General features: G+C 48.0%; 7 protein-coding genes across 7 annotated transcripts; 3 read left to right on the top strand and 4 right to left on the bottom strand.

The window, feature by feature from the left end:
- Nucleotides 1-1763: 1763 nt before the first annotated feature.
- L3040_002117 (uncharacterized protein) lies at nucleotides 1764-2948 on the top strand (the record flags this gene model as incomplete). The annotated part of the gene is made up of 1 exon (XM_007290759.1): nucleotides 1764-2948. One exon carries the CDS (start codon nucleotides 1764-1766, stop codon nucleotides 2946-2948), a length of 1185 nt encoding a protein of 394 aa, XP_007290821.1.
- A 1619-nt stretch (nucleotides 2949-4567) lies between these two features.
- L3040_002116 (uncharacterized protein) lies at nucleotides 4568-6567 on the top strand (the record flags this gene model as incomplete). Its single annotated transcript, XM_007290758.1, has 3 exons — nucleotides 4568-4871; nucleotides 5223-5750; nucleotides 5798-6567. 3 exons carry the CDS (start codon nucleotides 4568-4570, stop codon nucleotides 6565-6567), a joined length of 1602 nt encoding a protein of 533 aa, XP_007290820.1.
- Nucleotides 6568-8127: 1560 nt separating this feature from the next.
- On the bottom strand, nucleotides 8128-8982 carry L3040_002115 (uncharacterized protein; the record flags this gene model as incomplete). The annotated part of the gene is made up of 3 exons (XM_007290757.1): nucleotides 8128-8633; nucleotides 8690-8783; nucleotides 8845-8982. The coding sequence occupies 3 exons, from the start codon at nucleotides 8980-8982 to the stop codon at nucleotides 8128-8130; spliced, it is 738 nt and encodes a 245-aa protein (XP_007290819.1).
- Nucleotides 8983-10689: 1707 nt separating this feature from the next.
- Nucleotides 10690-12572, bottom strand: L3040_002114 (uncharacterized protein; the record flags this gene model as incomplete). Its single annotated transcript, XM_007290756.1, has 6 exons — nucleotides 10690-10719; nucleotides 10776-10832; nucleotides 10904-11777; nucleotides 11826-11913; nucleotides 11967-12269; nucleotides 12323-12572. 6 exons carry the CDS (start codon nucleotides 12570-12572, stop codon nucleotides 10690-10692), a joined length of 1602 nt encoding a protein of 533 aa, XP_007290818.1.
- A 3813-nt stretch (nucleotides 12573-16385) lies between these two features.
- On the bottom strand, nucleotides 16386-17262 carry L3040_002113 (uncharacterized protein; the record flags this gene model as incomplete). The annotated part of the gene is made up of 4 exons (XM_007290755.2): nucleotides 16386-16413; nucleotides 16479-16675; nucleotides 16741-17042; nucleotides 17151-17262. The coding sequence occupies 4 exons, from the start codon at nucleotides 17260-17262 to the stop codon at nucleotides 16386-16388; spliced, it is 639 nt and encodes a 212-aa protein (XP_007290817.2).
- A 1290-nt stretch (nucleotides 17263-18552) lies between these two features.
- Nucleotides 18553-19608, top strand: L3040_002112 (uncharacterized protein; the record flags this gene model as incomplete). The annotated part of the gene is made up of 4 exons (XM_066157025.1): nucleotides 18553-18606; nucleotides 18665-19107; nucleotides 19195-19306; nucleotides 19435-19608. 4 exons carry the CDS (start codon nucleotides 18553-18555, stop codon nucleotides 19606-19608), a joined length of 783 nt encoding a protein of 260 aa, XP_066013020.1.
- A 2940-nt stretch (nucleotides 19609-22548) lies between these two features.
- On the bottom strand, nucleotides 22549-23587 carry L3040_002111 (uncharacterized protein; the record flags this gene model as incomplete). Its single annotated transcript, XM_007290753.1, has 2 exons — nucleotides 22549-22916; nucleotides 23143-23587. 2 exons carry the CDS (start codon nucleotides 23585-23587, stop codon nucleotides 22549-22551), a joined length of 813 nt encoding a protein of 270 aa, XP_007290815.1.
- Nucleotides 23588-27640: the final 4053 nt, after the last annotated feature.

Raw genomic sequence — 27640 nt, 5'->3', positions numbered from 1 at the left:
CGGGTACCGAACAGCTTCTGATGTAAGTTGCACTTGATTTATATGATATAAGTATATTAATTACGCGAATTATAGGCGGAAGCCGTGTACATCAATGAGAATCATAAGCTCGATCCAAATATAGAATACGATAGAGGAATGGCTTTTCATCAATTAGGCAGGGGCTTTTATATGTGTCAGTCGATCCATATCCATAAATCGTTATTTATTACGCGGAGTTAATAATTTAAATAGCAAACGTACCTACTAGGTGGCGAGCTAGAAGTAACGAATGGTATTGTGCTGTCAAGGCGGATAGTGATAAGCTCGAAGATATCGGCAAAGTATGGATCCCAAAAGCAATCTCTGCGGATGAAAAGCAATGGCCATTAGGAAAACCATTATGGTACCAAAGAGAAGAGGTACTCTTGAGTTATATCAAAGAACATGTGCCAGAAGATCCGGAGAAAGCATTACGCTTTTCATATTTATCATCATACGAAAATGACCTGCAAATGGTTATTCCACATGAAACGATAAAAGACGATAAGTTGGAACTATGGCTTGAATGCTGGAAAACAGAAGGAGAGATGTTAGATTTTTCGAACGAGATCATTAATTGGGATAAGTATGAGATTGCTGGAAAACCCGAACCTGCAGCGGAGGAAGCCGAGGAATGAACTGAGTGTTTCGAACGTTGTTAGGTTTGTTGAAAGATGTGAACGAATACTGATGAAAAGGTGGAAGGAGGCGAGCCGGTATCGGTGGTGGCTGGATTGGTGGCGTTGAGCCCTTTGGCAGCATCAGCACCGAAGAGCTAGAAGGGATGAGAGATGAGAAGGGAAGACCTTAGAGGAAAGAGCTCGAAGGAAAGAAGGAAAGAAGGAAAGAAGGGAGGAAGGAAGGATAGAAGAAAGGAACCATTGTTGTTGTTGTTGTTGTTGTTGTTGTTGTTATTGTTATTGTTATTGTTGTTGTTATTATTGTTGTTGTTATTATTGTTGTTGTTATTATTGTTGTTGTTGCTGAATTTATTAACGTTTGGCGGAAAAGAGCGTAGCATGCGCTACTCGTCCTGGGACCTCCCAAATGGTGGGGAGACGTGCGAACCCGGGCGTTATATACAGTCTATTAAATCGATATGATAAGCGCGAAACCCTTCCATAGCAATAATCTTCTTTTGAGTTATAGTTGTATTAAGAGGATAGAAAACGCGTAACGCGAAAACCGCGGTTTTATGCTTTTCGGCTAACAGCAATTGCGGGGAATTGTATCTCTGGGTCTCTTGAAGAATCGATCGATATTGATATTTATTTCGATGAAAGCGTTGACGTTCGCAAGGTGGTAGCGCTACCGAGAAACATCTTGGCACAGAATTGTTAATTTTAATAAGCGTATTCTAAAAATCTAAACAGGCACGGCTATGGGACGGTCTACGTACGGTCTCTTTATAAACTACCGTCCATTGACATTCTCATTTCATGAAATGGTGAGCGTATTAAATCTTTAAATAGATGGTATTGTATTAGAGATTGATTATACCTCATATAGATGATCACCGGACTATCTCAAAAAATTGAGACTGAGTTATAAGGGAATATAGCTATAAAATCCGATTGTGGCCGTCAATGGGACTGCTAGACTATTCCTGATTTGGAACTAGCGCTGATTTTAAGCGGTCCAATGACCGTTTCATCAAACAAAAGGTCAAAGGATCGTTCAAATGACCCACCTGTCTTTAAGGTACTCCGAGTTCAACATCTTCAACCTCGACACGAAAGACAATGGTTTCAGACTCACAAGATGTCTTTCCATGGCACCTGGGCGTTTTCGATGCCCATTGCCATCCCACAGACATCATGGGCAACATCCCTTCCATACCGGGCATGCAAGCCCGTGCCTTGATTGTCATGGCCACGCGAGGCGAAGATCAAGACTTGGTTGCGCAGCTTGCTGATGAGTACGGAATCATGCAGTCTCCGCCAAGTGTGGGAATGGCAATGGCAATGGGAATAGGAATAGATAACGCGAGGAGGGAATGCGTGATAGCGAGTTTCGGGTGGCATCCGTGGTTCTCGCATCTGATGTTTGACGATACTGGCGACGCTATCCGAGAAGCCACAGAGGATTTCAAAAGAAGCCATTATCAGGCTGTCTTGACGCCTAAGCCGGAAGATGCTAATTTTCTCGCATCGCTACCAAAACCGCGGTCTTTGAAGGCCTTTCTCGAAGAGACGAAGAGGTATTTGGAACAGTATCCCACGGCCCTGGTTGGGGAAATAGGTCTGGACAGAGGCTTTCGTCTTCCTGGACCATGGACTGCAGAGTTGCTGGAGTTCAGAGACCATAGTTTGACGCCTGGTAGCAGAGAAGGCCGATCATTGACGCCCCATCGCGTCCAAATGTCCCACCAAAAAGCAGTACTGAAAGCACAGCTCAAGCTCGCCGGAGAAATGAACCGCCCCGTGTCAGTCCACGGCGTTCAAGCCCACGGTTTCGTCTTCGACACTCTTTCGGAATCCTGGCGCGGCTTCGAAAAAAAAGTCATCACCAAGAGGGAGCGGGAACGAGTCGCGAGAATCCCACTGCCGCCAGCAGATGACGAGGAAGAGGTCTCAGCAACAGATAGTGAGCCTAGGCCATTTCCTCCTAGGATATGTCTGCATTCATACTCCGGGCCTCCAGAGCCGCTGAAGCAGTATTTTCATCCGTCAACGCCGGCAGATATTTACTTTTCGTTCTCGGCGGTGATCAACATGGCCGAGCAGGTGAGGGCGAGGGCGGATGAAGTTATTAGAAATGTGCCGGTGGAGAGGGTGCTGGTCGAGAGTGATCTGCATGTTGCGGGGGAGGAGATGGATAGAAGGTTGGAGGAGATCGTGAGGCATGTTTGCGAAGTGAAGGGCTGGGAGTTAGAAATAGGGGTTCGGAGGCTTGGGGACAATTGGAGAAGATTTGTGTTCGGTTGATGTTGGTAGGAAGGCATTCCGCATGAAGGTCCAAAATACTGTAGTCTGCAATTGACTTGTAAGTCAGGATTTTCGTAATATCTGTTCGAATGTCAGCTAGGTAGATTGAGAAGGTGTGGGCTCAGTTGTCACTGCAGGTATGAGCCCACTGCCAACTTGGGCTATGATCACTCCGAGGCTTTCTAGGTTCGCCACGATTGTGCAATGCCATGGGTCCAGCATCACACCTTTTCCATAGAGTCTCGGCCATTCTGAGGCCACTCACATTGGGCAGCTCCTGGCAAAGACGAAGAATTCCGAGGCTACGTATCATGAGTTCTCAGGATCCAGAGCCATTAAGCTTAATACACACCCCAATTCACCCTAATGCAGCAATCCGTCTTCCAGCGCTCGTCTCCTGAAAATTCTCACAGCCTTAGACCAAGCCAAAAAAAGCTAGGACCTTGAGTTCTAACTGGATCGAAGTGCAATTTACATTGGCTGGTAAGAGCTCTCGAGATTTGATGCCGCGTTGGACACAGAGAATTTCAAATAATAGTTTTAGCACACTCGTGCTAAGAATGCCTTGGCAATCATACTATGCCCCTTCTTTCAATTGGAATTCACGCTGAATTGATTGCTGGTGATCTTAACTGCTCTGGATATATACCAGTCGGTGGTATCCAGCCTTGTGGCCCGCTATTATATATCGACTGCTGTGATTGCGGCCTTTGCTTACCTACATTCACTTAATCATTGAATCGCTGCCTCTGACCTCGAAAGCGTTTTGGGATCGTTCAGTTTCTCAGCCTTGGATTCACGGTCGACAAAAGGACTGCCGTCGAAGAACATCGAGTTGCTTGTATTCAATCGCTACTGGTAAGCATACCTCAAAAAGCTCCTTTAATTTTGGGCTATTTTCATTATGTTATACTCCAACCGATCTTAGCTGCCTTCTAATACCCCTTATCTTATGCGCATAATCTCATTCAATATACGATTTGTGGAGGTTGTTTACTCACGATCCGCTAGCGTCCGCTATCGATTCACTTGATTTTCACTGCTAACCTGCAAAGACTAGCGAAGCTCTTCACCTTTCAGCTCATATAAAGAACATACACTCCCGATCCTTTCTACCACTATCAAAAACACAACCACTTCCATCTCTCTTCTTGTCTTCGACACATCAACTTCTTCTCCGAGTACAACGCTTTCCTTTCCATCGAAAGGGGTTTTCTCGCAGACTCTCGGAACACTGCAACTAAACTGCTAGGTTGCTGTCACTTTGGGATAGCTACTTACACCAGGTAGGTCTCTCTCCACTCTTTTCAGTACTTTGATCTGTCGTATTCAGCATCTTATAATGTCCTTGAGAGTATACTCTCTGTCACCTGATCTTCCACGGGGACAATCCTCCCTTTCACTGCTAAGCGAGAAGTCAATAGCCACTAACCATTTTCTCATTAGCGCCTCTGCGACTCCCGACTCTCTTCTCGACCTCCAAGGACTTTCGTCGCCCCGATCTCCACCCACTTCCATTACCAACAATAAAAACACCACCCTCCTTCAACAACTCATTTGTCGACCTTCGAGAACCAAACCACGAATACAAACACATCCGAGAACAACCCTACTCCACCATGTCTGATACCGGTGATACCGCACTAGGCGCTGCCCTCAACCAAGTAGTCATCCACGGCAAGAATATCCAAGAGGGAGTTGGCATCAACACGCATGTTATACACAAGTCAACAAATGATGTCGGTAAAACTTCAATCCCAGTTGCTGGTGCGAGTATGAGCTTTAAGAAGACTGCCGACCGCTCGCGCGTTGATGGACTAAGACCTTCGCCTTTCTTGTTCGATGAGGAGGAGAGAGATGGGTCGCCTGACAGCTACGTTCCTGCCCCTCCCGCAAATGATCCTACCGGCGCATATACCAAGGGTAGGTCTTCTTACTTCTCTTTACACTAGAGCTGCCTCCACCCCCTCTGCCCCTACCCCCTTCTCTTGTCTTCCAATTGCCCAACTTTTTAAAAGGGGTAGCGAGCCTTCAGCAAACCAGAACGCGGCACGCGTTTTTTGGGCTGAGTGTTAAGCTGCAAAATATTGTCATATCACCTCTAGTATCGATTGCGTTTGGCTGTCATTATTCACGTTCACGATCATGTTCACTTGTCTTCGTGGTCGTCGCGGGCCCGAGACTCCTCGGTCTCGCTCGATCATGGACTTTGATTCACACTCATTTTCCCTTGACAGCGCTTTATTTCAGGGCAATATACTGACATATTATTAGCTTATGCCGGTCGCCTCGGTCGCACTGCAAGTGTTGAGGCCGGTCCATCCATGGTCACCAGAGCACCAGTTGCCAGAATGTTCTCTCAGGACTCTCAGACAACTCCTCTCATCGTCCCACAGAGAGGCCGCCCAAACTCCTCCAAGAAGCCCAGAAGAGGATATAATCAATACGAATTTGAAGATGATGAGACATACTCTGGCTCAAGAAAGTATCAGCAAGGTTCGCCCGCCAGAAAGTATAAGAATGTTGGTGAGGAGCCTTACAGCTATCCTGCTCGCCGCCGATCTGCCGAGTCAAAGGTCAACGATTATCACCCATCCTTCTCTGGTCCTCTCGATGAAGACCAATACAAGGACCATGAGATGGGTGATGGACTTGAGGGTGGTCAGTTCTTAACTCCAAGCGCCAATCGTCGCAATGGTCGGCTCAATTTCCAAGGCTCGCCACTGCGTCAGTCTCTTAGCCCTGCTGGCAACTACTTCCGAGGCGATGAAAATGAAGTCGGTCAAGAGAATGATGAGGAGGGTAAGCTATTCTTTTCAATGTCAGTAGGGCTGTGCTAAAGAATACAGGACTCTTCGTTACCAATGACTTATCTCCCAAAGCCCAAAGCCAAGCCGGTTCCTCTCTTCGATTTGATCATGGCCACTTCACTAGACTCAAGGAGGTCGCCAACTCGCCCGTTGCCACGAAGCCCGGCCTTAGCAGAAAGCGTAAGGCTACCCCGGAACCCGAGGAGCGCTTTAACAATATTGGTCGCAACCTCGCACCCTCCCGCTATTCTGGTACTGACTTGCCATGGGGCATGAACCAAGATCCTCCACTTGTCAGACAAGCCGAGGTCAGTGACGCTGCACTCCTCAAGCGTGGTCTCAAGCGTGGCAAGGAGGACAAGGTCTGCAAGCGTGGCTACGGCGCAAATGACCCCGAGAACATTGCCATTGTCAACATGAGAGAAATCGACCGCCTCTCGTTCCCTCAAATCGTTGACATCCTCAACCAGAAGAGAATCGAAAACGGTGCCAATCCTGATCTCAGTGTCTGTGGAGTCACTAGTCGCTACAGCCGCACAGCTCCCCTACTCTTTGCCGCCGAGGGAAAGCAGTTCGTTCCGCTTTCCAAGCGCGGTAAGAGAGGCACTACCATGGCCGACCTAGACCTTGAGGCTCTCCCAGTCCGACCTCAGTGGAACAATGAGACTGATCTCCTCTTGGTCAAGATCTACAAGGAGGATGAAAAGGACCGCTGGAGCCGGATTGCTGAGGAGTTCAATAAGCGCTCCGGCCCGAATGTCCGTCCCATCGATCCAGCTGCTGCTGCTCGTCGCCACACGATGTTGTGAGTGCGTTTTTATGATGCCACATATCCGCTTCTTTGCGGTCCCATGGCCACCTTCAATCATGACTCTTATTGGCGCCTATCACTGATAATGTCAATTTTTCTGTGTTTCCTACGCCTGGTTTTTTGCGACGTCTTTCCAAAATCTTTCAAAAGCAAGACTTGATGATAGGTGTCTTGCCACTGGCAGGATGCTATTATTGACGCTCGTCTGTATCGCCACGTCCAATATTTGCTTAGGACGTTTACGGCGAAGACGAGATGAAAATAGTTTGGCGCCGGTCCAACTTCAAAATAGTATTTTTCTACCTCGACCTGGGGTTTCACGATTCCCTGTTCAGCACCGGATTCATCTCTTGCAAGAATGGCAGTGGACTCACTCCCTACCAGATCTCGAAGCGCCGAATTGCACGCAGTTTTGCTAAAACAACACGAACACGAACACGAGCACAACCTCAGGTCGGCATTCCCCCCAGCAGGAAAAATCACACTTCCCTAAGAAATTTTCCTTGTTTCGTTTCATTATGCCTCTCTTCACGGCTGCCAATACACCACAGGAACGACCCCACAAGCGGAGGAGGGAGCCTCTATTTACATGCCTCATCTTTGGAATGTGGCTTTGTACACGGGTCTGGGTATGGGAAGCTACCACGGAGCGAGCGGGCGGTGGGTCTCTCTCTGTATTCTCGGTGCGACTTCGTGCCGCGCAAATGAGGCGCTGGGGATTGTTCCATTGGTTTGCGGTGGGGACGGTACATTTGCTTTTGCATTGGTTTTGCTTGGTTGCTTTAGTTAATGCGAAATATATTTTTGACGAAAACAAAAGAGATTTACGTGTAAGGGTGAGGGGGGTGTGGTATGGGAAAACGGGTGAGATTACTGTGAGATTGTAAGATTGTACTGCGTGTCTACCGATATGAATTTTTTCAGCCTAACGATGTAGTTCTGCGTCCATTTACTCAATTTCCGCCGACGAAACTGCAGAATAGATCCAGTCTTGGGGTCTGTAATGCCCTATAACATCTGAACTTTATATCACCTCCCATTCCCATTCCCTTTTTCAGTTAAGCGGATGTGCTAGACTTGGGTTGACGAATGGAAACGGATTTTGTGATAAGTATCTGCTATATATTGGCACGGGTATTTGTTGTTGAATGATTCGAAGGGGACGGTATAGCTGGAGCCGCTCGCTCTCTTTGAAACCAGCTGCTTGACTACCTGAGCCCTTAATCCCTTCGAGGAGGGTGACCGAATGTCAACGAGAATGGTTCTCACTTTACCAATCTCGGATCCCAACAGTATTTCTCCTCTCCCTCCACAGACATCTCGTCAAGAACAGCAAAGTCCTCTTCAGCCAAGTTCAAAGCCAAGTCTGTCGTGCCCAGATTCTCTTCCAACCTGCCCACATCCACACTCTTCACCAGTACCCCCCATCCTTTCCTCAACGCCCAGGCCAACACGACCTGTACCCTCGTCATGCCTCTCCTTCCCGGAATCTCATCCAAAACCAGACCATCATCCCCAACCACCCTCCCCTCCGCAAGCAAAGCATAACCCACAATCCTCACGCCCTCCTCGGACTATTCTTAGTCCCCCATGGAAGGTAATCAGCAAAGAAGTCCAAAGGCTCGAAATACCAGTCCTCTTCGTTAGGTTCGAAGGCATCGGTTCCACGATCTCCTTTAACCCCCCAAGATTTCCAACGTATAACATCATCCGAAAAATCATCCAGCTCATCTTCAGTTTCAAAGCATTGGGCCCATAAACCCAAATCCCCGTCAGTTATCGTCTGCTTTGGAATAAGCATTAGCAGCTGATAATTTTGATATAAGCGCAGCGCTTTCTTGGAACCCGATGTCAATTTTAATTCCGATGACATTGATTCGATGTAGTCCACGATGTCGTCTTCGCTTACGCCCCATAAATCTTGTTTCTGAGGACCAACCGGAGTCGATTTTTTATAAGCTCGTGGGATCCATATTTTGTCGATATCTTTTAACTTCTGCTTATCCGCTTTGAAAACACAATACCAATCTTCATCTGCACCTAGCCAGCTAGTAGGGTCGTTTTCTTTTTTACATCATTAGCTCCGCGTAATAGATAGCGATCTATTTGGATCAGCTCACCTAGATATAAACCAGTTCCTATTTTTTGTAATGGAACTTGGGTTCCCTCCATATATTGCACCTTGTTTTTTCGATTGATGAGCGTAGCATGGGCCTGTAATTCGTGTAATTAATATAATGATATTCTATATACTAGTAAATCAAGTGAAACTTACGGCGGGAAGTTTTGCATAGCCGATGACTGATGGTTTGCGCCACCAAAACATTCTATCACGCAATCTACCTGCTTGAGCTTCATGAAAGAAAAAGCTCAAGACCAGAAAGACCGCGAGGATAGACTTCGATTGCAGCATCGTGTTTGTATAGGTCTCTGGATGATGCGAGCCGACGATCAGGAAACAAGCTTGCAGAGAAGGAGGTGGATGAAATAAATCTGAAGCAAGTGCACGAAGGGATATATATCTTTTTCTTGAACCGTACTCCGTAATCTCTACGTCGGTTATTATTAATAGTACGGCTACTGGTGCGGCCCAGTAAGTATGTCCTCATGTCGCAGATCATCCCAAATATAGAGTCAAATTTGGGCGTAGCCAGCTGTACAGAGCGTAACAGCCCCTTTCCCCAGTTTAAAATGACCTACGCATAGGGACATACTTACTGGCCGCAAGTACTAATCTTGGCTCATCCTCAACACCAACTTCCGAGTCGATTGTACGCTTCTAACTATTTTTAATATTGCAATCTTCCCTTTCTTCCTTGGCGGCCTTCCGCAAGCTCCGATTCCAAGGGATTCTCGCTTCACAGCGCTACGAAGCATCAATTTAATAGACAAAACACACTTTAAAATTATATGACAAGAGTGTAAGCGTGTTTTCTGGACTAAAATATAACGTTAAGGTTCAGCCCGGCCGCAAGCTAAAATATATCCGAAGCCTGCGGATGGCCGCAAGTCTTCTGGACTTCGCGATATAATACTCTTGGTAGTAGCTTTTTTAAGGACAATGCAAGTAGCAACTGTCTCTCTAGCACTTCATTCCTAATCAAAGCCCCCTTAAGCGTGATGCAGCTAGCCGTCCTTCGAGAATTCAATCCATAACGATAGCACCCAAAAGTGCAATGCAGTCAGCTATCCCTATGATCGTCGGTTACCCTGAACTACCGATAATTTGCAAAAAAATTACCGACTTGCTGTAGGAAGCCGGAACCACCGAGGCGGTACAACTAGTCTTGCCCTTATAAAATCGATAGATTTCGTAATTATTCCCATAGGAAAAGATGCACCGTATTTTTTAGTTCAATTATCATCCATCAATACAACTCTAATCACATGTTGTTATTTCATTATTGTTATGAAAGGAACGAGGATCAGGAATATGACCGACCTCATTGTGCTAGGTCAAAGGTCTGTCTTATCGCCGACGGATTATATTGTCTGATGGCTTAATAATCCGAGCGATAAAACTACATTTCGCCCACCCGATTTTAAGTGCGAAATTGGATTGTAGGAACGGATTTTACTGTCCTAAGTCCCGTTTGGAGGAAGATTTACCACTGTATCCCCAAAATCCGAAATCCTTCTTCGTTACAGGCTTCTCCTTGTGGCAGAGGAAAATGAGGAAAGGTGGCTTGAGGATTATCCATCAACCTTCCCTTCCTTTCCCCACTTATTCTTTCAAAATATTGGTTTAAAACACTCGCTTTACCATCCGGAACTTTAGCGCTGTCAGACTCAAACTAGCTAAATTATGCAAATAAGATCTCGTGACCGAAAGTGATGTTCTAAAGTCTGCGAGCCAAAGCCGTTGCAGGATTTCACGTTCTCGGAAAGTCGGACTTTCCCGTAATCATATTACTCTGGAAGTAAACAATCCTGATCGAGAGGCGGATTTGGCGAAATGAATATCAGGAAGAATAAATGAGGGCGAGAAGCTGAATATATTCATTGTGTACTGAAGTTCATGTAGTTGTAAATAGTCATGAATTAGGAATAGAAATAGATATAGAAATAAAATAAAAGTCATGCTGATCAGCATCAGAATAGGTAGGCCAGCTGAGCAGCTTTAGCGAAAGAGGTGAACCGAATCGAAGATCTAGATGCAGGTACGTAAGCAAAGGTTCACGATGGGCCGAAAAAGAAAGAACTTACGAAGTTTGGCGCCAGGAACGTTGCGCCGCTGGAGCCCGAAATCACGGAGATGGTGATCTGATTTTGCGTCAATACTGTTTGTCTCCGTTTGCAAGATTCAGAGGGGGAAAAAAACAACTGCTGCTTACCGTGTTTTCGCCAGCAATTAGTCCATCAGAATCGATGGGAAAGTCGTAGATCTCGCCACGTCCCCGGTACGTGCCCCTCGTGAACCCGCGCGAATCGATAGCGACCGGTGCCCCAGGGGCAGTGCCCGCCTTTCCATTGATCACGACGCTGGGACGCCCACCTGCGAACGCGAGGGTAGTGCCGATGCGCAAAGTTGCAGCGCCGCTGGCTTCCTCGGCTGTCAGCGTGAAATTGATGGTGGTCGGGTCGTTGAGGCCCTTGATAACTGCCATGGGGAAGTCGGTGAGAGCGGATGAGCCGACAGTGTAAGTCAGAGGTCCCCACGGGTCCATGCGCTGGTCGCTGGGGTGCATGCGGAGTTGCTTGTCTGCGTTGCGGAACCCGGCCGGCTGTCCGTCCCAGTCTCCGATCTGGAAGAGGGTGACGCCGGTGGTGAAGTCCGAGGCGATGTCGGAAGTGGCGGAGCCGCCGGCTGTGACCTCGACGGAGCAGTTCCCGACCTTGAGCTCGCCTTGGTAGAGAACCTGGGTGTAGGTACCCGGGCGCATGGCTGGGGACTCGAAGTTTCCGGACCCATCGGCGTAGACCCAGTACTGGGCCTCGTCGTTGTACCAGTGCAAAACGGTTTCGAATTTGGATCCGTCAACGCCTGAAGCTTTACCGCTGACTTTGCCTCGGTCGGATGCAGCAACCCAGCCTTCAAGCTCCATATCGCCCATGAAGGAGAGGTCCATGTTCTTATTTGGGGTGCCGGATCGAGAGAAGACTAGGGCGTATGGGCCGTGCAGTCCCATTCGATAGGCTTCTGTTTGAGCATGGCCCGAGTTCATATAGAAGTAAAGGCCGCTGTACGATCCGGTGGGGTTTGTGTTGCTGAAAGAAAGTTTAGCTACGTCGGTACGACAGATGGGATATTCTCACATATCGCGGAAGAATGGTCCACCTGAAGACAGCTCATACGAGTTGCCTGGAATGACCATGCAGGCCTTGATATCTGATCCGCTCATGCCTGTAACACCTGGTCAGGATTGCATTCGATCTGGTGATAACAAGAAAGCTTACAGTGAACTTGATCGTCGATGAACCTCTGGCTCGAGTAGAATTTGCTCCGGGTTTGACCGTCGACCACGAAAACATCCTTTCCTTCCACAGTGCTCGTCGCACCGCCGACATCCGAGGCCTGGTTCACGTCGTCGTTCGGGAGAACGCCCTCGTTCAAACGAGCGATGAATCGAAGTTCTCCGATCTTTGGCTGCGCGGAAATATAGGTTGCCATATAAATAGCACTCTCTCCGTCTCGGATAACATAGTAGTGGGTAAGTGTTTCAGTCGCGCACGTTATCTTCACATATTTCATATAGCCGCCTAGATAAATAAAGATTAGCACATCTTCCAGACGCCCGTTGTTCCTCGCTTACTGGTAATTTCATCAGCAGTCACAGTAGCAGTCCCTAGACTGGATCCTATGTGCGATCCAGTGTTAGAGTACTGGGTCTGAGTGCCACGGTACTTCAAAGAAGTGATATCACAACTTTTCCGGCTCACGACAACTTCTAACGGATTCGCACATTCAGCATTAATAGTATATGAGTCTGGTGCTGTCGTGAGAATAACAGCTTCTGCGAGTGCAGAGTAGATGGTTGCGGGCAACAGAAAAGAGAGCTTCATTTTAGCGAAAGCAGGTTGGTCAAGGGGAACCAAAAACCAAGAAAAGCCGATGTGACAGTTCAAGAAGGTGGAGGGGACGCAACGTTATAAGAAGAGATGAGCGGGCCGTGAATCATGCAACAAGCAACAGTTACTGGGTACTTGTCTCTTGGTAATATACTGGGTAGCACACGGCCACATACTGGCAGATGTGCCGTCATCGCCACGGAATAATACGAAAGTTCGTCCGAGAAGTGCCAAAAAAAGAGGTGAAAGCTTCCTACAGATGGAAGAATGTTTCGGACAAAAAGGTGGGGGGGTATAAAGGTTGCGGATATATTGCTTTGATTTTCGCTTGGCGTTTCATCCGAATAAGTTCTGGATCTATCCATTCATTCACAAAGCTTATTATTTCGCTATATCTATCATATACGTAGTACTAGTACCTACTACAGTACGTAGTATCTAACCTAGTAGAGTACCTTTACCGACTGCGCCTCGAGCACGGGCTAGGATAGCAGAAAACGGTCGACACCTTCGTATACAAACTGGCAAGGAGAGCCGTGGAAGCGAACCTACGGCCGAGATGGAGCGGCAGCAAGCTTGTGCTGCGCACTGTTCAACGGCTTCCTTGATTCTTACGTATTTTACTCTGGCTATAATTCAGACTTTTACTACGTACTGTACCTGCATTAAAGTACCTCTGAATAAATATCGGATCCAGTTTAGCCTAATAAATCGCAGAGCAATGATTTCAATGGCTCAAAGCCTTGTCAACTCTATTGCACAGACTAGATACAACGTCACAGGCGTAAGTGTTACACCCTGAGGGTAGGGTAACCAGGACGTTTAAAGTGAAGATTTAGACTTTTAAGGCATCCTCAGGCTGTAACACTTAGGCCTGTACCATGGTATCTGCTTAAAGATACTACTAGTAGTACTAAAACTTTTCAAAGCTGAATCGTTATACTACAGTTAATTGGTTCAAGCCCTGATAAGAGTCTTTGCAAATTTTTTACTTTCGACATGTATCCAGAGGGGGAAAACTGTACGTAGTAGTTAACGACGCCATCCGATCCCAACCGACCCTAGTCGGTTGACATTCTTTTATAGCGGAGTGCGAGTAATTATTATTAAAATTTTCTCTTTGATCTAGACCTACGTAATACAGTAACTACAAACTAATATTATCACTAGTGACAGACCGCTACGTCATCAAAGCCAAGCCTTAGTAAAGGTCTGAATTGTCTACGAAGAGTGAAGAGATACTGAGTTACAAGAAGAGAAAAGGAGAAAAGTCCTTCAAAGAGGTCTCTGCGCGCCCCTTGGCCTTGGCTGTTCCATCGACCAAATTGCCGGATCAGTCCCCTCACAAATTAATAACCAAAAACCAAGAGTAGGGCTCGTTGGTCCAGCACAACTATCGTGGTTTTATCGAAAGCGTATAGCGAAGATCGTTTTCAAATATAGTGGTTTTCTCAATAAAAAAAATTGTGAAAAATATCGCGAAAACCCTGCGAAATAGGTGGTTTCTTGGTCGAGAGTATTCTGAATGTTAGACCGTATGAACCCCCACTGTCAGCGCGCCTTACCTCTTTGGGTTTTACTGTTTTCCAGCGTTCCGTACAGCCTCAACGCCGAATTGGGAAGCTTCCATAGCTGAATCAGGTGCTGTTTCCGTGACCAAGACTTCCTGCGCTTGAGCACCGATCAGGCAGTATTCAAAGATTAAACTCGCATGCTGTCCGTAGATTGATGGAACCCTAAGTGGTGGGGCGTGCTGACTATGGGAGCTATACGATCGATAAAAATAGCTTTGTTACGTATATTTCATGCTGACTCCTTCATAATTACATAAATAATACTACGTACGAGAAGTGTTTGAAAGCTAAAAGGAGAATAATGGATTTTTATACTCGAATATAACCATTTATACTTATAACAAGGTCTATCATAAAAATTAGCGCGGAAACCTGAAAGTAGGTTTTGAATCTAGGTTTCGCACAGCTTTTTCATAGTACCTGCGATTTTGTACTAGTAGTAAGTACGTAGTACTACGCATGTGAGTTGGCGAAAAGGCATTTGGATTACAGGTACCACGGTACAGGCCTAAGTATTACCCCTCGAGGGTGCCTTAAAAGTTTAGTTTCCACTTTAAAACCCCTGTTTTCCCTACCCTCGAGGGGTAATACTTACGCCTGCGACGTAGTAGGTATTTCGATCACTTTTTAAGGTTTGGACTAGACGCGGTTTTCGGCGAAAACCTTTTCGCCGCGAGCCTTTTTGCAAATACTACGTAGTACGTAGTACAGAACCGGTACCTGATGCCATGCTGGACCAAACACCCCCTTAGCGATGACGACAAATCCGACAAAGACCTAACCGACATATCCGATACGATATATCCGATAAAGGATATTACCGATGTGTCAAAGGTTTCCTATGCTTCGAATATAGTACGTAATAGAACATAATTTCGCCTGCCTCGATACCTAAAACCGAATGCCGCTCTGTGCAGTGAATTTTTGACATATGGCCACCGTCGGCCCCAACCTGTATCACCCAAATAATTCTGAATGGCTACTCTAAGCGCCATAGCAGACCACAGCGCCCCTCCGGCGATTTGAGATCGAAGTTCATCAAGAGATTTTAGAAAATGCGGAAGGAGATTGGATATGTTTCAGAAAAGCCAGCGACGTTTTACTCTCGTTCTGAAGCAGAACGGGCTGTAAAAGTAGGAACAAAAAAGAATTCTTGTTCGTGCCGCAGATGATGAGAATATTTAATTAACTTGCGTTCAATCCGCTATCTTCTGATATCTACGCCCCCTTCCGATCTGGCAACAAACCGACTTTGCGAATAGATTCTTCTCCTTCACCGTCCTCCTCCAGCTCCTGAATAGGGGCTATTCTCTGTAAAAACAAGAAAAGGGGCATTAATCTTCTTTTCGTGCGTGTGATCGAATCCTTTTCGGTCGATAGTTTCCCGTGCCTCGGACATAGTAGTAGTACCGGTAGAGCACGTTTTCCCATGCCGCAATACCTTAAAATAAATGCCGCTCTATGCCAGCGCAGACTTCTTCCGTGCGCTGGCCTCTGAAGTAGGCTGGCGCACCGAAGAAGTAAAAAAGCTGGGCCGGGCGCACGGGTTAGAAGCCGAACTGGAGCTATTCGCAAGGTCTGTTCCCCCTTTATGATTACATCTCGAAATTAGTACAAGTATATGTCGGGAGCACAGATTAGGGTGAAAAGCAACGAAGTATACCGAGTAGTATTTACCGTGTACTACTACGTACCGGTAGTACTACTCAAGTCTAAGGTTTGCAAACAAGACTTCTGAAGGAGCCTTATATGCTGGTACCAAGGGCTGTGGACCTAGCATGCTAGTGTCCTAGACATGTGACCAACAGGTCTGAATGCTACAGTAAGACTTTTTCTCCGTAGGGCTAAGCGAAATCAACCTTTTTATACCTCTCTGCTTTGATGAACTTTATTAAATGATAAAATAAATCAAAACCATCTTTTGGTCACAAATTATTCCTTTTGATTAAAGGGGCATGATATTTGTTTACCTTACAAAGCTTATTGTAGGAATGAGGGGATCGGAGTTAAGGACTCGATCGGGGATAAGGGTGGCCCGTGCACCTTTGCCATAGCAACTACATGGTGGCCCGTGCACCCTTGGCATAGCAACCACCCACATGTAACTGCACCTCGCAGCTAGAATAGCTTCCTCCCTCCCTCAGACTTAACAACACCACGAATGCAACCACATTCGTATCAAGTCTCACGTGTGCACCCTATTGTGTAACCAACACTTATGGTTGTAGAAAGTTTAAGCTGTCAAATGTACTACTACTACGGTACGTACGAGTTCTGGTGCGAAATAGAAGTTTATGCATAAGCAGTTGGAGCTGACTACTAGTATATTAATGACTTCTGACAACCACCCTGTTGAAACTCGGAAGGAGCAGTTCCTTCTCTCTTGTCACCTGTCCCGGCCGTCGAGGGCGGGAGGGAAGAAAGTGAAGTGTCGGCATTGTAGGTGGCTGTCACGCCTGTCCCGTTTTTGCAAGAGGAGGGGACGGCTGGCGCACTGCCGGCGACGAACGATACTGCAGCGCACTATGGCAATGTTTTAGCCCTACCCCATCTGACGCGTGTGAGTATTGGATGCGTCTTCGACATACCTGGTAGAGCACCCCATCCGGGGAATTAGCTACAACACCAATCGTGCCGTAATTGCCGGCGAAACTTTCTGGGACCATGATGTCGCTCTTACAGAACTCGCCTATGTTTTTCTGCTCGATGCTCGCCGAGAGAATGGTCCAGTTTCCGGCGGCGATAGGCGCGCCGATTGTGGCACGGAAGAGCCAGGTCGTGGTTGGGTGGGTAGAGCGCAGGGCGATGCTGTCGCCGGAGACGTAGAATTTGGTTACCTCAGCGCTAGAGAAGTCGACCGAGAAGCCGCCGCATGGGATGACGGATTCCACTGAGGGGGGGGTTGATTTTGTTAGTCTGGGTGCGGAGGATGAGAGGGTTGCGAGGAAGGGTCACGGAGATGAGAAGAGAGAGAGAGAGACAGAGAGAGAGAGTTTACTTTCGTCATCGAAGCCGACCGACGTGGGGTAGTCGAGCAGGAAATGGGCTGAGGTCTGGCTGAGGAGGAGGGCGGCTGCGAGGCCAGAAGCGAGGCTGGAGAAGGCAGGCATCTTTTGTTAAGTCCGTGTATGGGGTGTATTGGGGGAGGGATGAAATTGGAAGAAGAACGAGACGGGACGAGAAGAGAAGAAGTCGAGACAAGGAGTAAGAGAAGGAGAGAGAAAGAGAGAGAGATCCAAGCATTTATAATCCGCCATTTGCATTCAGCCGGGGAAAAGAAAGCGCGACACCCCTTCTACTGTACGGTAGAATGTACCGGTACTACAACTAAGATCTACGTAGTAGATTGATTCCCTTCATCTTTCTGCTTCACCCCCCTCCCTTGCCGAAGCTCCTGAAGCTCCTGAAGCTTTTGCTTCGCTTTGCTAGGCCTTGGCTGAGGTCCCCTTAGCGCGTGCTGTGACTGGTCCGATAGCTGAGGGATATTGTAGTTTGGCTCCCTTAACTCAATCAAATCCTTTGCCACTACTCATCAAACGACCCCGCCTTACTCAGGTTCAAGGCAACGAGGATCCTGTAGTAGGCCTCTCCAGACAATGAAATTACACTTACTGATATTAATCGGTTTCTACCCGCTGCACTGTGTATATTGAGGTAGCAATAGGTTTTTCTGCGATATTAATCGAGAGAGCGCCGGAGACATTGCGCGCTGCAAGACTCGAGATCGAGATCGAATCAGTGTCAGGGACTGCGAAGGTCGTTGACGCCAAAACTAGGGTCATGGAGAGGAACTCTGTCAAGTCGAGTTGCATTTTGAAGTTTGATAGTTGCAAAGCAAGATTTCTCTTTCCGGAGACGGGTATGGAGCGAAGAAGACACGGAAATGAGGATAATGATGTCGAACATGTCTTCCTTCCTAGGCGAGAAACGAGAGCTGTATATACACGGCACTGGCGTGATTGTTACACCCTCAGGCTGTGGCAATTCGGGAGTGGTTTTTTTCTGCGTCACGAATCTTGCAGACCTGGGCTTTCCCATTTTTGATTCTCGGGCTTCTTACCGCGGTCTTCCTACCGATTTCCAAATGTGCACCGAGGCACCACATCGCCGATAGCACCGTGCATTCGACGACCACCGGGGACTTGCGAGCTCAACTCGGCGCTTTTAGAAGAGTTACAGAGCAAATTTTGATGCAAAAAATAATTCAGACACTTTGCAAAAAAAGAAAAATCCCCAAGGTTCCAATTCCTAGGTTGCCCCTCGATCCCGGGCGCCTTCTGATCTTTCCTGGGCCTGGTCAAGCCTGGCTGCCAGCTGCCAGATATCAGTCAAAGCTTAACTTGACTTTGCTCCAGCTGCGAAACTCGATTCCAGGTGCGAGCCGAAACATTTCAGATCTCATGTTTATGAGCTCGCGGCGCCGGCGAGTCCACATCAGAAAACAAAGCAACCCAGTTCGGCGCTCCCAGTTCAGACTCCTCGAGTCCAGCGCTGAAAACCAAATCCTCTCAGATCATTACCTCCCAGCAATTACTTCTGGGATCCGGAAGCAGTTCCATTGACCCCCCCGCGCGCCCTAAGGGTCGTCGGAGCAAAGCTCAGTTCTCACTCATCCCCACGCCTCACTTCCAGGGCAAATCACTGATACTTCAGGATTTTCTGCCTCCCCTCCAGATCTACTCCTTCCCCATCATCCTCTGGGCGACATTCGCCTTCGCGTGCACAGCCAATTGCCTCTTGCCTCTGAAATTAACGCAGTCGCAAGTCTTCGCGGCACCTCCGCATTTATTCACCCCTGCGCAAGTGGGATTCGTGAATTCCGCGTTCGTGGTGGCTGGCGTTATTGGGTTGTTGACGGCTGGCCCCCTAAGCGACTGGGTGAGTACCGGTATGAGGGCCACAGCTAGGAACAATGGGATTCGAGAAACGGATATGAGACTGGTGGCCTTGGTACCGTACGTGTGTATTTGCTTGATAGGGATGGTTGTGAGTACTCCAAATGAATTTCCTGATGGTGGGGGGAACTTGACTGACGACATCAGGTTGCTGCGGTTTGATATCAACGCCACTGGCCATGGCAAGCAATCGTCATCATCGGATACGGGTTCTTTGGAGTTGAAGTTGTCTCCATTCCTTTCCAGCTATTGTGATCTCGTATGCCCTCGACTGCTACAAGAAACTCTCGGGCCAGATCACGGTTTCTGCAACTGTCATCAAGAACACATTTGGCGCAAGTCTCTCTTTCGATCGTGTAACTTTGCGAACATGTTAATTATATACAGTTCGGCATGATCTTCTTCTACAACGACTGGGCTGCTTCCGCCGGCTTCATCCCACCCCTCATGATGAGCATGGCTCTTGGGGTTGGGATCACGGTCATCGGGATGTGCATCTTCATCCCATACGGAAAGTCGTTCCGCAGACGGACTATAAGCTCGAGTCTTCAGTTCCTGTAATCGGATTTGAGAGAAAAGAAGGGACAGGTTTGTCATAAGAATAACCCGAGGAAAGCAACCAAATGGATGACGACGGGAGAGCCAAAATAATACGCAGAGGAGCGCAAATTCAAAATTAAAGAAATAGTAAAGTAATAAAGTAATGTCCTTCAATAAGAAATGAAGCGGAAATGAATATCCGCCTTGAGCCAGGCTTCACCGAGATTCGTCGATCATGAAGAACTCCGGCCGTCCTCGTCTCGGCTGCCTTGATTTGAATATGCAGCTGATCTGTAGCAGCCAATTAAATCCGGATGAATAGATGCGTGTTTCTACGTCTTTAGCAGGTGTGCACGCTGGTGGTCATTGTCACTGGGATGCAGAATCTATTTATGAATATGCGAAACCAGCAGACTCAGCCCTGGCAAGCGGAGTAACCGTTGGTTACCTTAAATTCAATTTGAAAGAAATGGCCGACTTGCTGTAGCAAGTCGGAACCACCGAGGCGGGTCACTTTTAGCAAACCACTTATTAGATCACAACTACTAACAAAAGCATTTTTTTTTAAAAAAAAAAACCTATATGTTGAGAAAAAACTGATACGTAAATTTGTATCATAGATATAAAGATGCATTTATTCATTGCAAGTCGAAACATGGCGATGTAGCGAAATTATGGTCAAAAACAGTCCCAAATGATCAAATTTCACCTGTCCGCCTTGAGATATCTCAACAACCACAACTCCAGTTGGAAAAAATCCACCTCTATATCGATATGAAACAGCTGAATCTATTGAATTCCAAGAGGAAATAATTATCAAATAAAGCCTGGTGGTAAAGGAAATATATTTTTAATAGATTTTGATAAAAGTCCGATTTTCGCGTTCCTCGCTTATTTTATTAGTATTTTGAAGAGCCTTGGCGCTTAGCTTCCGAGTCCGGGAAGGGCTCATTCCGCCAAGATTTACACCATTTGCCCATCATCTCAAGTGAGATCGGTACGTCTCTCCGCCCAATAAACTTACTGACACCACCGATACCTAGCATCTCACGAACTGGGAATGTCGGCCGCAGGCTTCTCGGTCACCTGGCTACACTAGGCATATAGCCCTCCTCCCCACCTAGAAGTGGTTTCCCTCCTTCAGCCTTCACGGAGGTACGTGGTAACACACTACTTGAGGATTGTTGGTTCTTCTCACCACTTTGCCTGTGCCCCGACACTGATCCCCTCCTCTCTTGAGGATGTTTGAGGAAGAGAAGGCGTCCGGAACCACGGGATAGATGTGATGTGATGTGATGTGACGTGATATGCAGAACGTTGATTGCAAATGCGACATCATCAAAAAGAGAAGAGCACAATTCCTCGCCCAGCCATCGTCCCAGAACCACGAAGGGCTCCAGAGAGCCGGAATGGCCGCTTTCGCTGCAAGCCGAAGAGGATGTGTTCGCTCTCTTTGGGCAGATGTTTGTTTCCGCCGCGGCTCGGTACTGACTTGCGGGCTTTCCTGGAGTCGATAGAAGGAAACACCGGGGAGTTTTGGACTCTGATCGGGTACGCATCTTTGTTGCTTGTGCTATCCATCCCGCCTGTAAGGGAAAAGAAGTACTCAAATCGTTGTCGAACGCTCGTTCCGATAACTTTTTTTTTTTTGAAGTGCGTTCGGGAGTTACTGGAGGATGGTATTAGGTTGATTTAAGACGAGATTATGGAGGTTTGGCGCTTGGAAAGATGGATTTGATGGATTTCGTATAAATCACTCCGGTTTTTACGTTTCTGTATCCTTTGGGAGGTCCTAGGGTGGTGCGCGCTTGCTATGCTAATAGACCACTAGACGTTAATAACTATTACTACTACTACTACTACTACTACTACTACTACTACTACTACTACTACTACTCGGTACTGACCTGCCAGGTGTTGAAGCGTGACTTGTAACTCAAAGAAGCCAGGTTACCAGCAATGCAGCCGGAAGAAAGCCGTTGGAAATTTAAGCGAGACAACCTCCTTCTGACTACTACCACTTCACCATATCTACATGAGTATGTATGGTGTGAGGTCATCTTTAATATATATATGTATATTGAAGCTTCCCAAGTCTAATCAAATAATCAAGCCTTGGACTTCTCTGGTGCTTTTGGCTCCGACTAGCGACGAAGCCAATCGGGTTTTATTTAATACCTGCAGCTCGCCGCAGTCACCCCCGATCCAGAACCCCCCCTCCTCGACAAGACTCAATCCCCGCGGCAGATAGCTCTTCAGCTACACTTTACCAAACCCCATCGCTATCCAGCCCCGAAATGTCTCCTGCATCTCCCAACGATGCTCGTTGAGTACTATTCCAGCTACGCATGCTGAATACTCTCCTTCTTCGACGGCACGCGCAATCCATTTTCGCTCGAGCTGTCGAACTGTGGGAGGGGAAGCTCTGGGATGGCTCTACTCCTGTATACGTACTTTGCTATACAGATTACGGCGGCAGCGGCAGCATGCATGGCGAATTACTTCTCTCGAATGTCGCCTGTTTGTTTACGAATGCAGCGGGGAGACCTACAGGTGCCTTTCTTTATCGAGTTCCCCAAGGGGAGGAGAGGATCCGGCAGAGGATGTAGACAAGACGCTTTTGACAGTCCTCTTGGTAGGGCAGATCTCCGCCTGGCATGATCCCAAATGTCTCGGCCTGGTGCATCTGGGAACAGCGAAGCGCCTTGATCAATCGACGTCGATTCGAGCAGCAGGTTTGGTTTGGTGGACAGTTGGGTGGTAACGAGCTCTGCTGACGAGCTACCCTTTATTGATACCCATCTGAGAGGAGCCACCATAAAAGTCACGGGGCAGTCACAGTCATGCTTCGCAAACGTCTATCATCCCGAACCAAGCTCCTGTAACTTCCCATTTGCCTCCCGAGCCCCTGAAAGTTTCTCTCTCTCTCTCTCTCTCCCCCCTCTTGCCCTCCATCTCCCCTCACAGCCCTCGCACAAAGTCCCCAATCCTGCTCCCCACCTCCTCTCCAGCCTCAACACAGTGCCAATGCCCAACGCCCTCCAGCACGACCACGCTCTTCTTCCCGCCCTCTGTCCCATACGCCGCCGCGATCCCCTCCGACCCCTCCAGCGAGGCCGTCTTGTCGTCTTCCCCGGCTAGAATCAGCAGCGGAACGTCGATGCTCGCATACTCCGGCTGCGTAGCCGTGGCAATCGCGTTGCAGAGCGAGATGTAGCCCGCGGGCGAGGTGCCGAGGATCAGAGCGCGGATGAACGCGTGTTGCAGCGGCGTGGAGCGGCGACCGGTGGCGCCCGTCGGGATGGTGTCAGCCAGGGGCTCGAGACCTCCTGTTTGTATTCGAATGTCAATATCGTTTTTATATTTCTTCTATCTCCCCCCCCCCCCCCCCCCCCTTTTCTTTATTTCTATTCTACTTGGGAGGGGAGGGGGGGGGCTCTTTACAACTTTCAAATATGTACTTTTTTTTTAAGAAAGAAAAAAGAAAAAAAAAAAGACAGAAGAAGAAAAAGACAGAAAAAGAACAAAGATAGACAAGAACAAGATATACCATACCAGCCTTCACAACCTCGACCCGCTTCCCAAACACCGCCGCCATCCCCTCAGCCGGCTGCACCGGCCCCAACAGCACCACGCCCCTGACCCGGCCCGGGCACCGTGCCGCGACCGTGCTCGCGACGATGCCGCCCATGGAGTGGCCCACCACCACCACGTCGACCTCCACCGCTAGGGCGTCGAGCAGGGCGATGGCGTCGTCGGCGATGCTGGCGATCGATTGCTCCCGGGACGGTGATGGGCCGAGTTGGGAGAGGCCCGACCCGGGCGTGTCGAGCGCGATGCACCGCGTCTGCGGCGCGAGGGCTGGCGTGATGGTGCTGTAGAAGCTGGAGGAGGAGCCGAGGCCGTGGAGGAGGAGGGTGGTGATGCGGGTGGCGGGGGTGCACTGGGTGTGGGTGTCGGTGTAGAAGAGGGACTTGGAGTTTATGGTTTTGAAAGGCATCTTTGAAAGCAGAAAAGATGTTGGGATAGGTTGTTTTTGTTTTGATCTGATTTCGTTTTGATTTTATTTTATTTTATTTGTTTGGTCTGGACTTATTTCGAAGATCAATGGGGGGTACGGATTGGGTTGAGGCAAAGTGGTGAGAATGGACGAGATCAATGGATGGATGATCTGCTTTTCGGCTGAGGGACCTCTCGGAAGGAGCTGTGGTGGGTCCCCACCCCCACTTGCCGCTTTTGGTGGCGGGGAAAAAATCTCTGAGGAGCTTCCTCTGTTAAATAATTTTATTGACAATTTTTGGCCTAGTATAAATTCCCATAAATAATCTGTCTGTCTGTTTTGGGGTCTCAAAGGACAATAATAAATCGTTGGCCTGTGAGGAGACGCCACGGCAAGCAAGATATGAGAGCGGGGTCGAGGCAAGGTTTATTTTGATTTTACAGCAGGAGTGCAGCTTCCGATGCTTGCAAAAAAAAAAATGAGCGAGTCGACCGAGGTATATGCAATCTTGGATGTGAGTTTGTTAATTATTCGAAGCGTGCTTGCGTAAGAGGAGTGTGGGGGTTTCCTTTCTTTTTTCTCTTTTTTTTTTCTGGTTGGGAATGGCATGGGAAGATCGGGCTTATGGAAGATTGAGGTTGAGGGAGGAGAGAATGGTGGTGGCATCTCTAGATCTGAGCATTCTGATGGTTCTCAAATAGGGGAGGGGGAGGGGGCTGAAAAGAAGTTGATAGTTGTCTAGTGAGGACGGAGGATTTGAGTCAGACAGTATAAAATTATCGTGTATTGTCACTTTCGGTATGAGTACTTGACTTGACCATGGCCAAGTCCTCACTTGCGAATAAAGGAGCAAGGCACTCAAAGTACCCTTAGAATGATGGAAGCGCCGATCGAGTCGTAATGCGATACGACTTGTTAGCAAGTAGTCTCCGTACAATTTCCTTCCGGGGAATGGCTTTCAAGAGCGAGAGATCATATGCTGCGCCAGTGACTGATGTTCAGGATGCCAGAGGTGGCCGGCCGATCACCATGGCCAGACACGATATACCTATCGAGACCAGTGCAAACGATCTCCTCCAGCCTTGATACTCGAACGCATTTGCACGATCTGGAGTTCTGGGCCGGATAACTTGCAGTCAGCGTGGATCGCAAATTCTTGCTGTATTGGCGCCGAGCTCTGAACGTGTTGATAGCTCTGTTGACTTGAGCGCCAAGTCTTTCTGCTCGCGCCTTCGTCTTCCCATGTTCATATTTTGATAGTATCCTGAATCATATGGCTACTCGGAGAACCATACAAAATCAAAATCTGCAGAGACAAAGGTAGAAGTTCCTAGCGCGAGGGAGGAAATGACATGGTCAAAGCCCATCTCAAAAGCAAAGAGCCCCTCCATAGGAGAAATCCAGGCATCTCAAAACTCGTCTGGCATACTTGTAATGTGTAGAGAATCATCACAACGCATCCGCTCCAATCTCTCTCCTCCGACACACAGCAAGCACGCCCATCTCGCACCTTCCCATCTGCCGGCACAGAATCACAGATTTCCCTCCCTCAAGTACCCAATTACGCACATTCTCTGCATCAAACACACTCTCAGAACCACAGCCCGCGTAGCGAGCTCTCATCCCCCCCCATCGGTATCGTCAATCAATGGCTAACCGACGTGCACCACCAGACTGGTTAGCAGTCCCTAAACAAAACTTCCCAACTCACACACCGTGGACACGAGAGTGCACGTCAGACAGCAAACACTTCTCAGGAAGAGGGGAGGGGGGGGGCCACGAGAGCGAACCCACTGCTCAACACATGACAATCATCTCTCCTCCCCTTTCCCAAAGAAATGTTTCTGCCTCTTCTCGTGTCGCTTGCCTCTCTTGACAAGATTCCATTTCGGCTTGCTTGCTCTGCAACCGTCCCGCCGATAAGAGAGTTCGAGCCGCCACCAACACACATCATGCCCACCAATGATACCCCCCCAAAAAAATGTATACTTAACGATGAAACGACGAGACGACGATTGATGACAAGAAAAAGAACGGGCTGGTTATTGCGCAGTAGCATCAGAAGCGCAACAATACAATGCGGTGGCCACGGGGTGCGGGATAGAGGGGGTGGCGAGTCGTTAAAGAAGGGGGCTCCAGGTATTAGACGCGGAGCCGAGTCAATTGCCGAGTCAATTTCGACGAGTGAGTTCATCCTGATCCTGATCCGGGGCTGTGAGAGTGTGAATCCTTTTTTTTTTTTTCTCTTTCATCTTTTCCAATTTTATTGCATTTTTGGGGGGGGATATTACTATCCGATAATTCCCGTCTGGTATTTGCCGAGGCCGGGCCAAGCCCGGTCGCTCAGATGGGAAAGTGCCACACGTGCTGTGGTGTGGTGTGGTGCACCTGCCGTTTCGGGTGCGGGGCCAACAAACTATCATCACCACATCACCATCACCATCCTCATATCGCAGTGTTTGCAGTAAGAGCCGATGAGATCTCAAGATAAAAGACCGACCTTAGTAATTGCGAGATCCGTCATCTGCACGAAGAATCGCCGATGACGGAAACGGACTCGGAATACGAGAGAGTCAGACCAGCGAAAATTTTCCTTGGGACGGTTACTCTGCTCTAGCAGCTGCACATGTACACCGCGTGTTCCTTGCCTCTCTGTAGTAAGAGCGGCGGCGGCTTGGGGTTTCAGTTGGAGCTTGACAGCGGGAACTCGAGTGATAGCACGGGATATCATCGCTGGGTACTAACTAGAAGTCATCGCATATGTCCTTTCTTCACACTCCCTTCTGGATTGGAGAGGGCTACACCACCACCGGATAAGATGAAATAAAATAGAATATATCTGTCTGTCTATCTATGTATCGAAACGCAACGCAACGCCACGCAACGAGTCTTGTAGCGCCGCATTCGAAGCTTGCACTTTTAGGAAATGCTAGATCGCGATGGATGGGGCGGGATGTCTAGGCTTTATATCTCCGGTTGGGTACTGAAGGAGGGCCGCCTCGTCTAGATGGGAAGTTCGGGTTTGAGCCTGGCGAAGGTGAATTGGCTTGGGGAGGTTCAACATATCCTGTAAAATGGGGATACAGAGGTTGGGCACGTCGAATAAATAGAGGTAAGCTGCTTCTGAGGTACTTGCTTTCTTTAATCTGGTGCGACCTACAGCCAGCGGACCCGAGTCCCTCTCTTACTTATCTATGTCTGCCAGACGACAAGACGACAAGACAAAGCGAGCGAAACGAGCAGAAAATCTGCAGCTCGCTGATGATGGGGAGGGCGATCATCTACGTACGTACGTACCCACGTACGGCGGCGAATCGTGCATAATACGAACGATGATGGCGAGCGGCAAACTGTAGACTGGAACAGCCATCCAACTCTAATCCAGAAATCGGTAGAATCCAAACCAAGCAAAGGGTGAGTCCAGAGTAACACAGGGATATGAGAAGGTGAAAGAGAAGGTGCCAGGTTGTACCTCCGTGTTGCTAGCGTCTGACCCACCAACGGTTATCTATTTATCTATTGCTTATTCAGTGACCGGAGACTGGAGTCTTGCTAGTCAGAACTTAAATCGACAGCTAGTAGCAATATCAGAATCTCGCCTTTCTCGCCAGCATTTTCTTCTTCTTCTTCTTCTTCTTCTTCTTCTTCTTTCAAGCTGAGCTTACCGTTCTGCGTGCAAGCAGCAGGCCTCTAGGAACAGAGTAAGATTAAATATTTGGATTTCTGCGACGCGTGCTGTCTATGAACCGGATAGTACGTACGAGAGCTCGATGCAGCGCCTAGTGACGATACATGAAAGATGCGAGCGAGATATGCGTCTAATGTAAATGGTACGGAAATAGTGCTTCCAAAAAAAAAAAAAAAAAAGAGCGGTACACATATGGATACGACTAATTGGTTTTGAGTGGATTGGACTAGTCTCGGCATGTGTGAATCCGTTATTACATGAAGATACGCAATAGGACGTTGCAATTGGAACCCATTGGTTGCAGAGACTTAGATCTGAGTCAGACAAAATGGGCACAGGTGAAAGAAGGCGAGTGCGAGGCTTAG

Source organism: Drepanopeziza brunnea (genome assembly GCF_022702325.1).
Source record: "Drepanopeziza brunnea f. sp. 'multigermtubi' strain 214-2 chromosome Unknown ctg2, whole genome shotgun sequence".
NCBI classification, from domain to species: Eukaryota; Fungi; Ascomycota; class Leotiomycetes; order Helotiales; family Drepanopezizaceae; genus Drepanopeziza; species Drepanopeziza brunnea.
The sequence above is the reverse complement of the archived record's forward strand: the minus strand, read 5'-3'. Positions and strand labels throughout refer to the sequence as shown.